Here is a 12,762-nt window from a genome sequence, read left to right on the forward strand (position 1 = left end):
AGTCCAGTTGTTCTGGGCAACATGACTCAAAAAACTAACTGAAGTTAGTTAGTCAGTAACTGAACAAAAAAGTTAAGTGAAGAAAAGTCAACATTAGACAAGGGAACAATTTCCTTTTGTTCTTGAAAAGGTTACCTCAAGCCAACTTAAACCTTAGTCTAATATCACACTGGTAATATAAAGTAGAAGTTCTCCATGAACTAGGTATATGCACATACTATAGAACCACTATACACACATATATATAAAATCCCTATTACCTGGATGATAACCTGATTCAGAGGAAAAAATCAAGCACCCTGCTGTTGAAGAGATCAGTATTCCTTTTCTCAAGCTCCAAGGCTAAAGCCAGCGTATCAGGGAGAATGTAATTATTGTTATTTGGTGAGGTTTTCTGTGCTTGAGGATTGAAAACCAATCAGACTAAAGGCCATGATTTACTCAACTGAAACTATACAGACAAAATAACAGGAATTTAAGCACACATTAATAGTGCAGCTGTCTAAAGCACAGCCACAGCCCATACTGGCAATACAACCTACTATAAGATTCATCTTCTGCCAGCTTCAACTTAGATGAAAACACAGCGTTATACGATTAAACACAAAACCCAATTCCTGCTGCATGGAAAATAAAAGGCATTCATGAGATACTATAGAATTTCAGTGGTTATTAATTCTACATAACGTTTAAAAAATAAAAATTACAGACTCTCTTTCTCCAATATCAAATATAGCAATATTTCTTTGATCTTTGATAACAAATCTTGGAATTCATTACTGAGGCAAAAGTTCTGTTTACAGGACCACATCCTCCTTTAAATTAAATTGGAATACTAGCTGGAGGCCCTGACCTCAAGTGCATTCCTTCATATCAACACAATTCACTTTCATATTTCTGTGAATGTTAACTTTACAGATTTCCAGCTGTGAAAAGCAACTGCTACACTGTCAGAATTAGAAGTTAACCTTCATAAAATGGCAGTCCAAACTGTGTCATCTCTTTTTAATAACTTAACTCCCCATGCTGAAGTGATGGTTTGAACACCGAGCTTTACCATGAAGTGACAAGAGAACACACATTTACCCCTTTAGGTCTGAAGTAACCGTCGACACAGGTCTCACAGTTTATGCCACCGGTGTGGCTTGTACAATTCACACACACTCCGCCCCCAATGTATTCTCCATGGACATTCAAACTCTGATTTCTGTCTGCAACACCCTCATCATAGTAACACTCCTCAGTCTTCCCATGACAGTTGCATGCTAAAAGAGAAGGAAATGTTTTAGCAAACACTTTCTGGCTGGAGATGCCACGCTGTTACTAAGGTATTAAAAAGAGTCGTTAACATTTTGTCATTGGTGCTGTGTACATTGTAACCAACAGCACATCCAAGTATTAATTTACTACTTCAGCTGTGAAAAGTAATGTGGTCCCATCACAAATGCAGCCTGGAATTCTGCATATTGTATTTTTTTCTCGATGTTTTGTCTGGGGGAGTATGGAATTTGACAGATATAGCCTAATTATGTTCTTCCTGTTCTATTTTAGGGTCTTTTTTCTGTTTAAATTGATAGTCCAGAAACCTTTTGGTGGTTGCACACACATATGGTTCATGAAAGAGTCAGCTAATTTAAAATACAAGAGGAATTATAAGGAAAGCAGCAGAATAGTACAAGTAAATTAAAATAATTTCCATGAAAGCTGAAAGACATCCTAAAACCACTTGATTTGCACATATGTATATAAGAATTGAGTCAGAAGAAAGAGATTCCCAACCTTAAAACTTCTTTAGAAGTTCAAATTTGAACTCTTAGGCTTCAGGTCCACATGCAGGAGGCTAATCTAATAATCTGTTGCTGTGAAAATGAGGTAGCTCTCTCTCTCCCTTACCCTATGGTATTAAAACATTCATTTCCACATTAAGAGAAATTCAAAGCTAGTCAACATTGTAGGGAGGCATTCTCCTCACATCTGAACCAGATCCCAGGGAACTGTTTCCACTATGAAAGTAAAACAATTCACTGAGGGTTGAACAGGGCATAAGAAGTGTCTCTTAAAAATTAAATGTACCCTGATTTCATTCCAGAATGCATTCCCAGTGCAGATACAGTCCCTACTGAAACAAACACCTCTGTGATCAAAGTTTACAGGACACAAATAAGCAATTACTACTTTTAATATGGGGATATCTGTTTCTTTTTATTTATTTTTAACCACTCATGTTAAAACTATGGCTGCAATCCTACAATTGAATAAAAACTTACATGTAACGGAGCACTAGATTTTATTATGTTCAGAGATATAAGTGGTATGTGACCTTTGGAAGTAAGATGTTAAAGTTCAATTATAACTATTCTTACTATAGTAAATCTGAAAATGGAATTCCCACCCTGTGGGAAGATGATATTTCAAGGTATGTTTTCATTCCATGTTGGAAAACTAGATACATTGATTTTTCCACTAAAAAAATCAGAAACTCAAACTGCATTTTGATCATATAAAAATATTTTGTTTCAGCAAGGCTGAACATTATAATATACGAAAGTGTCATTTATACAAAAATCACGCTGTTAAAGTTTAATATAATGTAAAATCTCTAAAAAAGTTTTTTTACTTATCAGGATACAGTCTTGTTATTTTATCAACACAAACCCACCACAATTATAAAAATTAAACAAGTCAAAATGATTTTTTTTATACAGTATTCCACCAATATCAGCATGTTACACTAAAATATTCTGAGTTCAATAAAACCACTGACCTACAGTGGTAATTGTTCTGCTAACTTTTTTGAGGCAGCCTAAGTAAGTGAACAACAAATGATTCATAAATAAACGTGGTTAGAAATAAATTTAATTGCAAAATCATGTAGGATCTCATTTCAGTTTTCACCAGCAATTGCGATAAACCTCTTCTGTACTGCTTTCAACTTACGTTCACATTCATGCTTAACCAGGAAAGTGCCAGCATGCCAAGGCTTTTGATTGAAACCAGGACAACACCGATCACATGTCTCTCCGCATGTGTTGTGCTCACACTGACAGACAGATTTCTAATTTAAAAGAAAAACAAATATTTACACAATGTGATGATTTGAAGACTCTGTCCATGTACATAATCTGCATTCCAGTTCAAATTATGAAAACATTAAGAATGGCTATACTCTGTAATTCCTGTGTTTATTAATTTTTATTCATTTATGTGCCCTGCATTCATCAAGTGAGAGACAAAAGAGTGTGTTTAACTTCTATAGCTCTATTTTAAGAAAACAGCCACAATGCAAAGGAAGATAGTTGGTCAGAGAGTCTAAGGAGAATCTAAGAACGTAGGAGAATATAATTCCAACTGGCTAAAGAAAGGAGGATGGGAGAATGAAACACATTATAGGAAAACTGATCTGATATAGCTAGCTTACACTAGAAGGAGTGAGCTGTTCCCCACCCTTCACTTAGATGCAGCAATCCTGCAGCTACAGAGCGAAATCAATTCTGTTGGCTGATCCAATAAAAACTGCCTTTAATTTAACTTTAGCGTTATTTTTCTATTGGATGAGTCAGCTCATCATGTATACTTCTAACTGCCTAACTAATTCTATGTGAGAGATAGCAGTTTTTAAACTAATAAGAGATGAGAGCAGGACCAGCCTTTCAGTCACTTTTTGGTTCCTTAGCAGACCACCTTAGTGCCAGCTTAGACCTAGCATGAAAATATTGCTGCAGGGAACACCCAAACTCTCTGAGCCACAGAAGCAGCTTGGCAAAGATAAAAGAAACTGTAGTTTGGAGAAATGAGGAGCAAAAACTTCCTCCCCAATAGTTATTCAGTGGAGAGGATTCTCTGTGGTCCTTGTGAAGCCACTCAAGGTCAAAGCAGCAAGCTAACCTGGAGAAATTCTGTGGCTCACAGGAAAAAGCATAAATCTTGCAAAACAAGGTTAAGTTAAGGAATGCTTCAGAAAAGCAAGGCAGTAAATTCAAGCAAGTTTATTCTTTGTAATGCTAGGGCAAAGATTCATTGTGCTAACAAGTACAGTCATGATGTTTATAAGCCAAAGCCCACCTATTTTGGTATGACTCAGTCTAAAGAGTATGCCTGGACAGTAAACCAAATACTCCAAACCTCTTCTGGCTTGAGTGGTTCCCTTATGCTATTTTTTATACTGGCCAGACAACAAATACATATTTGTCATCCTGCAAAACAAGACACCACACTTGTCAAAATGCCTTTATTTTCTCTAGTGGCCAAACTATCTGAACTGAAGTTTGTATTAATCATTACTTTCTGAGGTAGGCCCAATTCTAACAGATGGCACTGCAACAATGCTGCAGTTTGATAACTAAGGCCACCTGAAACAATAGTTCAACACTTGCTATACACATCATTACAGAAAAGGCTTAGAAGGATTAAACCAACAAGTTTGTAAAATTTTTACAAGGAACCATGGAAACTGCTTAGATCTGTAAATGCATTCTCTGTAAGATTTCTTCCAGTTTGTTTTTTTTTTTTAATCAGTTCCTACACAATGGCTTGATGTCATACACAAACAAGATCTTCTGTTAAATCCTACAAAGCTCCTACTTAAGTGAATAGTATATGAAGAGATCCCCCACTGTGGCACATTAGTAATACTAGTAGATAGGAAATTCTGTATTAGTGATAATGTGTGCATAGATCTGGACCATCAGTAACAATGATGTTGGATCATTGATGTTGGATCAATGATGTTGGATCATCATTGCAATGATGATGGATCTTATATTTCTATATTTCAATTATATTGCTTGTGCATTTATTAATGGTGCCAAAAGAAAGCTACAAGTTGGAAGACATTATAAACAGCGCATGATTTTCTAGACTAGCTTGACCGATCACTCAATTAATATTTCCTGCATAGTAAATGCGCCATTCTAGAGCCATCATTTGTTTACGAGTATCGATGAAATACTTGACAGTCATTTAGGAAACACCTTGATTAATATCAACAAGGAAAAGAAAGACTGACTGTTAGTGCTTATCTCTACAGCTACATAACATAACCCAAATTTCTGTTGTTCCTAGGAAACTTTCAGTATGGACTTAATTATCTGAAACCTATTCTTTTATTTCAGAGAAAGCCTTCACTGACATTGTAAGAATGTTTATTATTCTGGTTGCCAGCACTGTTTCATCCTGGCGCTGCTTCTGACTGTTCTTCTAGGTTAAGAACAGACATAAATTCACAGAACTCCGAGGATTATCAAGATTTTTTTCTCATGTTCCATCCTACGAATAAGGCACATTAAAAACAAAAAAAAAAAGAAAAATACATACATTGGTCGCTGGATCCAGTGGACAAGCCTTTGCATGGCCTGAACATATACACATGCCTCCAACAGAGATATCTTTTATAGAATAGTAATACTGTAAGACAAAACAGAAATTGAATTGCTAAGTGGATTGTAAAATGCAGGTGCCAAACTGCAGAATTCATTTCTGGTGACAAAACTGTCAGGTCCTGTTTTACTTCTTTTTTGATCTATTACAAATATAGCAGAGAGTATAATCCAAGCTGCATCTTGATCAACAGATTCAAGCTTACTGAAAGAACAGGTATACGTTGGCACAGTTCCATTTGTTTGAAGTCACAAGAGCCATGTCAATTTATACACAGCATACACCAAGCACAGGAATAGGAAAAGGCTATATGCATACTGGATAGTGAAAAGCCAAATGCTACAGAACTTTTTCCCTTCAGGAAACATGAAAAAGGCATGATGATGGAGAGAAGAGAAAGTCTAGAAGAAAAACTAAGAAAAATCTTTGTTCACCTCAGTTGGATCTTACTTGGGCATTCACTGGACTGTAGAAAGAAGAACTGTTTTTCACTATCGGCTTTTTGAATGACTATGGAACAGTCTTCATGACTGGGATGTAAATAATTTTTGACCTGTTGCTCTGCCATTTGGCCATTTCTAATTTTTCTTTGGTGGGGATTAATAGACCTAACCAGAAAGAAGGATGGGAAGATACTTATAACCATGTATTATGACATCTGTGAAAAGTGAATCTCACATGCCATCTTGTCCATTTTCATCTGTTTTGGCGACGGTCCTGTAATGTCCTAATAATTGGCTAATCAAAACAAATATGCTATTTGCAAATTCTGCTGTTTCTGTGTTCAACCTCTTTTTCAGATCATTAATAAATACATCAAACAAAACAGGAACTCATATAACTCAGTTAACCTTCTACCACACAGAAAATGTATCATTTGTGGCTACACTGTTTTGTGGAATAGTGGCTTGTCTAATGTTTTCTATAGGGAAAGCCAGACAAGGATGGCAAGTTTCAGTTGCTCCTTGTTCCTTTGAGGACAGCCTCATGGAGAGATGCCGTAGAGAAGCTATTGTTCTTTGTTGGTTTGAGAAATCTGTGGATCATCCTGCACTAGGTTTTCATGAGGATACAGTGATTTTTAAAGTGCGAATTCAGTTTTGTGTTTCTGTTCACCTAGAATCAGATTATTAAATGTACACTCTAATGTAAACATACATTTTCCATGATTAGTGAAGCTGCAATAACTGCACTCAACTGGAAGGGTTTCTGGGTTTGTAATACAAAACAGGATGGCATATTCCAAACTTTCAGAAATAGCCAGCATTCTGTGGATTCAGAGGAAGAAATGGAAAACAGAAATGGGGAACAGAAGAACCAAATTTTCTTTGCACTTATCCACAAATGATAAATGATATTAACTAAAGCCAAGAATAACAATACTCCCCCTTCATAACAGGACTTACTATAGTGGTACCCTAAACTTTCCAAAAGAAAAATAAGATGACCAAAAGAAAGAGGAAGTCAGCAGAAAGAAAAAATGTGGAAAGGTATACATCCCCCAAAACAACTTTTAAGAATGCTTAGTAGAGAAATCAGAGGAAAAATAGAATAACACACAACATTTGAGCAGCAGGAAAACAGGGAGATGTGGCATGGGAAGAAAGTACAGATTGCACAAAGAAGAGATAGGAGTGTGCACACACAAGGAACAGTGGACAAGACCAGGGTATGGTATGAGTTTGAGTGCTGCATCCATTATTTTAAGCTAAAGCACAATGTAAAATTTTTACTGTTAGCAACAATCATATAATAATGCTAAAAGTGTTCCATTCAGGCCCTACTACTACTTATAGTACCACTAGTAGAAATTCTACTCAAAGTAAGTGTTCAAGGAATGTTCAAGGAGCAGAGGACTGAGCAGCAGAAGAGGCAAGAGGACATTATCTAACAGCAACCACTTGCCAATTACCTGCATCCAAGTGTTTGTAGCCAAAGGAGCTGTGTGCTTATGTAAATAAGCATGCTATGTATAACACCATTAAGCAGAAAAGATAAAATTGTTACTTCTGCTATAGAGAAGTTAACAAAATACTGTGAAGAGGGAATTCCCTACACCAGGATTTTGGCAGATAACAACAGGTAGTCATCATCTCCCAAAATTTCCTATGGCAAACAAAGGCAGGTACAGCATTTACAAGTGTAAGAGAACTTCTACACATATATTTCTACTGTCTTGCCAGAACTTACCCTCCTCGTAACAATGGGATCAATTTCATTTGGATCTTTGTGTGCGAACATCATTAAATCAGCATTTAGTGTCCGTATCCTCTGAAATCTCAGGCGAATAAAGCGAGCAGAGGTGAATTCTATTAATACGCGTGAAGGATCATCAGCACTAGGCCGCCCATTAATTAGAGAAGTGTGAATCTGAAGAGAGAATTATTAAAGCAATAAGGAATTAGATGACAACAATGTTGCCATGATTATGCCAACAAATATTACAGGCACTGTGTGAATGCCTTTGTAAATGTAAAATACCTTGTTTCTTTAGAAAGCAGATTTCCCCCCAAAATACTCCATGTACCCACAGACCCCAGTTATGGAGAGGCTTTATAGTAAAAACGTTTTGAGCAAAGGGAAGTCATCAGCTACACAAAGACTGTAGCACAAACTGCATATGTGTACCAAGACCCTACAATAGGGTCCATGCCACAGGCAACTCATTTCTCTTCCTCTAGTCTAAGATAGGTATTTGCAAGTTAACAAACAACCAAAGGGCTCAGAAATTTTCACTTAAAGGAATGGATACTTGGAATGGGACTCAGAATTCAACAGGGGTCAGTGTGTACCTCTTAGAGCAGTCATCATCAAAAGACTTTTGAACTACGTGTTTTCTAAAGCCAAGACAAGGTAACTTTTGAAATACTGAAAACTACGACAGCTAGATGAGACAAAATAAGCATTCATAATCATCTCCCCTCTCTCACTGTCTCTTTACACAATACATCATTTCCTTTGAATCTTGTTCTCAGTAAGTTGAAGCATTCTCCTGGGTTGCAACTGTTTTCACCTGGTCCCTCAGGAAAGTCTTTATCACTTCTGAGAACTCTGTTCAGCATTTGTTTTTCCAAAGACGCTACCAATCTCTGCTTACACTGTGGTTTCTGTAAAGATTGCCCCCCTTTCTCTGCCTGCCCTAAAGTCTAGAAATCTTCTAGGTAAGTGTGCTCTGTGGCTGTTTCATAAAGAAACTCTGACCCCAATTGCAGCATCAAGGGCAATGCAACAAAAATAAGGAATCTTCTTCCCCTCCTGTCTTTTTAGCTGATCACGGCATACATTAGGTGTGAATCAACAAAATAAACCAGATGGGTTGCTACACAATTGTTCTTGGAAAAGGCCTACAAGAAGAATGTCAGGTATAGCAAAATATTGTTAATGAGCACCTAGGGGGAGGGAGGAAAGAAACCATTAATTTTCCTGTATTCTGAAGTGTTAAATTTTAATTGGGGCATTTTTATTACAGGCTGGTACACTGAAAGAATGTTCAGATGCTAAGCTAAATGTGCAGAAGATTAGAACGAATAAGAGAATTATTTATTCTTTGCAATGAACATGTTGTGCACCTTACCTCAGTGCTCTGATTGAGAGGTCTGGCCATGCAGCCATTTTCTATCATCTAACATGATCATATTACCACTGTTTTAGGCAAACAGCTGCACTTGGAATGCCAGCTGGCACTCACTCAGCAGTGGCTGCCTCACACTGAGGAAAGAGACCGCAAATCTACTGCTCCCAGCAAAGCAGTAGGTCTTCCTTTCCTAGTGTTTTTGCAGGTGCTGGTTATAAGGCTTATTGAACAACTGCTGTCTTGCGCTGGCTATGTGATACTATTAACTTACTTATTTTCACTACCAACAGGGAAACCCTAAACCTCATCACATCCAGCATCCTGCTCCACTGTATCCACAGGTACACAAAATCACTGGGAGCCACTCTGCCAGGAGCAACTATCAGTCATATCTTGCCTAAGTATGAATCAGCACCTCTAGGCTTCTGCCATGTTATCTCCAGGAACAGATGATATTGCTACGTCCTCCTGAGATCATAACAACACTCTCACTTCAATCTCAGACTCAATTTTGCTCCTGACTACAAGTAATTAAATTAAAGGAGACAGCTGGCTGGAAACGAACAGAATCAAATGCTATGAAAAAGACAGGGTACAAACAAAAGATTATAAGAAAAACCCCAGAGGAAGCAAGGAGGAGCTCCTGAATGAGAAACATCTGGCTACAAGCAGGACAAAACCACATGACCAGAGAGAGCAAACTGCTCAAGTCCCTGGTGAAAAGAGAGAGGAAAACATGTGTGGAGAGTAAACTTCAAAAGAAGCCTGGAGATGGTGGCAATAGGTCCAATGGAAATTGATAGACCTTTCCAAAAGAATCAAGATTTTAGGAAGAACACACACCTAAAGACTTCTTTGTATAATATTTACCTGTGAGCAAGGAAATAAATTTGAGCATTTTCTCAAGTCGTCACCTCCTTCCTTTAAACAGGATCCAAGAAATTTCTTTCTTACAGGCATCAAACATGGATGGGTTATGGTTTAAAGCAGTAGAATACTAAAGACTGAACCTTGGTATTCCAGAGATAAAGCAGAAATATATCTAAAGTAGTGCTGAAAACATCCCCCAGCTCACCCTGAAACAGCAACAGCACCATGGCTATAAGCAGCATGGCAGTCTATGTCATCAAAAAGACAAAAAAATTAAGCTTTTGGGGGTGAGGGGAGAAAGATGCAGGTAAAAGCCCATGTATCAGAATAAGCAAGTGCCCACAGAGAGTTAGAAGTATGAATCACAGACACAGCTTGACCCTAAATGACAAGCTGACAAATAGCAGTCATATCTTTTGATTTATATTTTTTAAAAAAACCAACAAATTTAGTCTTAAGACACCAATGGGAAAAAACCCCACCACCTTGGAGTGGTAGTTTTACAGAATTAAAATGTAAGTTAACAAAATACAACAAGAGGCATCCTTTTCAGAAGACCCCCTTTTTAAAAGGTTTCATGGATCTATCTGCCAGCAGCATATCTCTTTGGCAAGGCTAAACCAGTAGATATGATGACTTCCATTCATATTGTCTCTCCTGCTTGTGTTTAAATGTTTCACAATTTCATTTTAAAACAACAAACAAATAATTTCTCATAATTACTGAAATGCAGCTATGTCCTGTGTGAAAAGTGGTACCTGTTCAAACATATACCAAAATGACACTGAGATTAGGAAATTAACACTAGGTATTTTTATCAAAATGAATCTGAAGGGAAAATTTTACACAGGCAAATTTAATTACTCTAAATTATTTCTCTCCTCTCAACATCTGTGATGAAATCATTCATTTCTCCCTAGAAACATTTAGAATCAACTTGAAGAGCATCCAAGTAAATTGTTCCTATTCCTTGAAAAGAAAATAAGGGAGAAACTGAGAGTTCTTTGGGAACATCTGTCATTAATCAGGAATAAACAGTAAGAATTTTAAATAACTTTTTTTTAAAGAAGTTTAAGTAGAAATCAGACTTAGAATATTTTCAATATGACTCTCACAATGAGACATCACTGTGTTTTTCCAGAGTACACTTTTTCTTTTCATCTTCCTCCACAATCTTGCACCTACTTGTAAGACACTGTTCACATGACAGCACGTTTTCAGTCCAGACACAAACATGGGCCCTACCCTCCAAATATTTTTGAATCAGATTTGAAATCTGATCCAGTGAATACAGTCCTCAATATCTGTCTACCATTATGCCATCCAAGATCATCATAGTACTTCATATATAGCTCTGAGTCCTGCAAAGACTAGGCCCATCTTCACACAGGCAACTAAGGCACTGATGTCCTGCACTAGCTGTATGCGTACTGCAGTATGAGCCACACTGAGTTCTACAGCAGAGCTCAGATCCAAAGCTGAGTCCACCAGTAAAATATTAATACTTTAATCCACCCATTGGGCTGCTACAGTTTGGATAATCCAAGTTCCCATGAGGGAACAATCTCAAATTTTGCTCAGGTTTTATGGACAACTTTTATTTACCAATTCCAAGATTGGGGTAATCACCATTTTGGATTCTAAACAAAAGCTGTGTAGATTTCAACCCTAGAAAATTTTTCCTTAACAAGGAATTTTTCCAGGATTATATTCCAACAAATGGGATCTTTGGGGAAAATAAGCATTCCCTTACAAAACATCTAAATGTTACCACTAAGAAAACCAAATTCTCATTTTGTAAAATAATTTTGAATGGTATCTGATTTGTCAACCAGTTCAATAGTCAGAACTATTCAAGCAAAAGGGTATGATGACCTTTTCTAGTAGCTGCATTAGCAGCTGTATGTTCAAAAAGGTTTTATCACAGAATCACAGAAAGGTTGAGGTTGGAAGAGACCTCCAGAGGTCATCTGATCCAACTCCCCTGCTCAAGCAGGGCCACCTAGAGCCAGTTGCCCTGGACCATGTCCAGACAGCTTTTGAGTATCTTCAAGGATGGAGACTCCACAACCTCCCTGGGCAACCTGTGAAAAAATGTTTCCTGATGGAAAGCTCCTGTGCTTCAGTTTGTTCCCATTGCATCTTGTCCTGTCACTAGGCACCACTGAAAAGAGCCTAGCTCAATCTTATTTGCACCCTCCTTTCAGGAGTTTATACATATTGATGAGATCCCCTCCTGAGCTTCCTCTTCTCCAGGCTGACCAGTCTCAGCTCTCTCAGCCTTTCTGCATAGAAAAGATGCTCCAGTCCCTTCATCACTTTTGTGGCATCACTGGGTTCTCTCCAGTATGTCCATGTCTGTCTTGTACTGAAGAGCCCAGAACTGGACCCAGCACTCCAAGTATGGCCTCATCAGTGCTGAATAGAGGGGAAGGATCCCCTCCCTTGACCTGATGGCAATACTTTGTCTAAAGCTGCCCAGGGTACCATTAACCTTTGCCACAGGGGCACATTGCTGGCTCCTGTTCAACTTGGTGTCCACCAGGACCATTGAATCATTTTCTGCCAAGCTGCTTTCCAGCTGGGTGGCCCCCAGCATATGCTGGTGCATGGGGTTGTTCCTTTGCAGGTGCAGGATTTTGCACTTCTTCTTGTTGAACTTCATGAGGTTCCTGCCAGCCCATTTCTTCAGTCTGTAGAGTCCCGCTGGATGGCAGCATGATCCTATAGCATTATCAGCCACTCCTCCCAGTTTGGTGCCATCAGCAAACTTGCTGAGGGTACACTCTGCCCCATCATCCAAACTGTAAATGAAGATGGTAAGCAGGATTGGACCCAGTAGTACATATTCAAGTTAGTTTAGTTACCAAGTTATCTATCTTCTGTATTTGGTTTGGAACCAAAACTTCTAACAGGTATTGAAAAAATGCATACCCTAGTTA

The 12,762-nt window shown here is 38.0% G+C and overlaps 1 protein-coding gene across 8 annotated transcripts in view; it reads right to left on the reverse strand.

Annotated features, from left to right (window-relative positions):
- LAMA2 (laminin subunit alpha 2) overlaps nucleotides 1-12,762 on the reverse strand; it is a 394,697-nt gene that overhangs the window by 239,012 nt on the left and 142,923 nt on the right. For all 8 annotated transcript variants that reach the window (XM_030022177.1, XM_030022172.1, XM_030022175.1 and 5 more), the window contains exons 5-8: nucleotides 7,567-7,746; nucleotides 5,314-5,403; nucleotides 2,938-3,055; nucleotides 1,087-1,265 (exon numbers count right to left, since the gene is read on the reverse strand). In XM_030022177.1, coding sequence (XP_029878037.1) covers nucleotides 1,087-1,265; nucleotides 2,938-3,055; nucleotides 5,314-5,403; nucleotides 7,567-7,746 — 567 coding nt within the window. The remainder of the gene's footprint in view (nucleotides 1-1,086; nucleotides 1,266-2,937; nucleotides 3,056-5,313; nucleotides 5,404-7,566; nucleotides 7,747-12,762) is intronic.

The sequence above is a fragment of the Aquila chrysaetos genome, chromosome 8 (genome assembly GCF_900496995.4).
Source record: "Aquila chrysaetos chrysaetos chromosome 8, bAquChr1.4, whole genome shotgun sequence".
Lineage (NCBI taxonomy): Eukaryota > Metazoa > Chordata > Aves > Accipitriformes > Accipitridae > Aquila > Aquila chrysaetos.